The 1,051-nt window shown below is 43.6% G+C and overlaps 1 protein-coding gene across 1 annotated transcript; it reads left to right on the forward strand.

Annotated features, from left to right (window-relative positions):
- Nucleotides 1–334: 334 nt before the first annotated feature.
- LOC138872122 (uncharacterized) lies at nt 335–817 on the forward strand. Its single transcript, XM_070150168.1, has one exon. It carries the CDS (start codon nt 335–337, stop codon nt 815–817), a length of 483 nt encoding a protein of 160 aa, XP_070006269.1.
- Nucleotides 818–1,051: the final 234 nt, after the last annotated feature.

Genomic DNA, 1,051 nt, shown 5'->3' on the forward strand with positions numbered 1-1,051 from the left:
GACGGACAGTCCGAGCGCACTATTCAGATATTGGAGGACATGTTACGCGCTTGTGTCATTGATTTTGGGGTTTATGGGACCAGTTTCTACCGCTCACATAGTTTGCATATAACAACAGTTATCATTCGAGTATTCAAATAGCTCCATATGAGGTTTTATCTGGGAGATGGTGTAGATATCTAGTAGGTTGGTTGAGCCGGGCGAGGCCAGGCTTTTGGGTACAGACTTGGTACAGGATGCTCGGGACAAGGTGAAAGTGATTTGGGAGCGACTTCGTACAACTCAGTCATGAAAAAAGAGTTATACTGACACAAAGGTTCGTGATTTGTCTTATATGGTTGGGGATAAGATTCTAGTGAAGGTTTTTCCCATGAAAGATGTTATGAGATTTGGGAAGAAGGGCAAGTTGAGCCCTTTATTCATTAGGCCTTTTGAGGTACTTCAGAGGATTGGGGAGGTGGCTTATGAGCTTGCTTTGCCGCCTAGCTTGTCGGGTGTGCATTCAGTATTTTATGTTTCTATGCTCCGAAAGTATATCGGTGACCTGTCCCATGTTTTGGATTTCAGCATGGTTAAGTTAGATGGTGATTTGACTTATGATTTGGAGCCAGTGGCTATTCTAGAGCGGCAAGTCCGAAAGTTGAGATCAAAGGATATAGCTTTAGTGAAAGTGCAGTGGAGAGATCAGCCAGAAGAGGAGGCTACTTGGGAGACCGAGCGGGTGGTGCGGAGCAAATATCCACACCTGTTTGAGGCTTCCAGTATGTTTCTAGACTCGTTCAAGGATGAACGTTTGTTTAAGAGGGGGAAGAAGTAACAACTCGACCGATCGTTTCATGAGTTATAGCCCTGTTTCCCCCATTTCTGCTTCCTTATGTGTTCCTCAACTGTATTTTATCGTATTGTGTTGGTTGGTTCTTGTCTGGAGTGGTTTCGGTGTGGAATGAGACACTTAGTCTCCTATTTAGAAATTTAAGTTGGAAAAGTCAATCGGATGTTGACTTATGTGTAAACGATCTCAGATGTGAATTTTGATGGTTCACTTAGCTCT

The sequence above is a fragment of the Nicotiana sylvestris genome, chromosome 1, assembly GCF_000393655.2.
Source record: "Nicotiana sylvestris chromosome 1, ASM39365v2, whole genome shotgun sequence".
Lineage (NCBI taxonomy): Eukaryota > Viridiplantae > Streptophyta > Magnoliopsida > Solanales > Solanaceae > Nicotiana > Nicotiana sylvestris.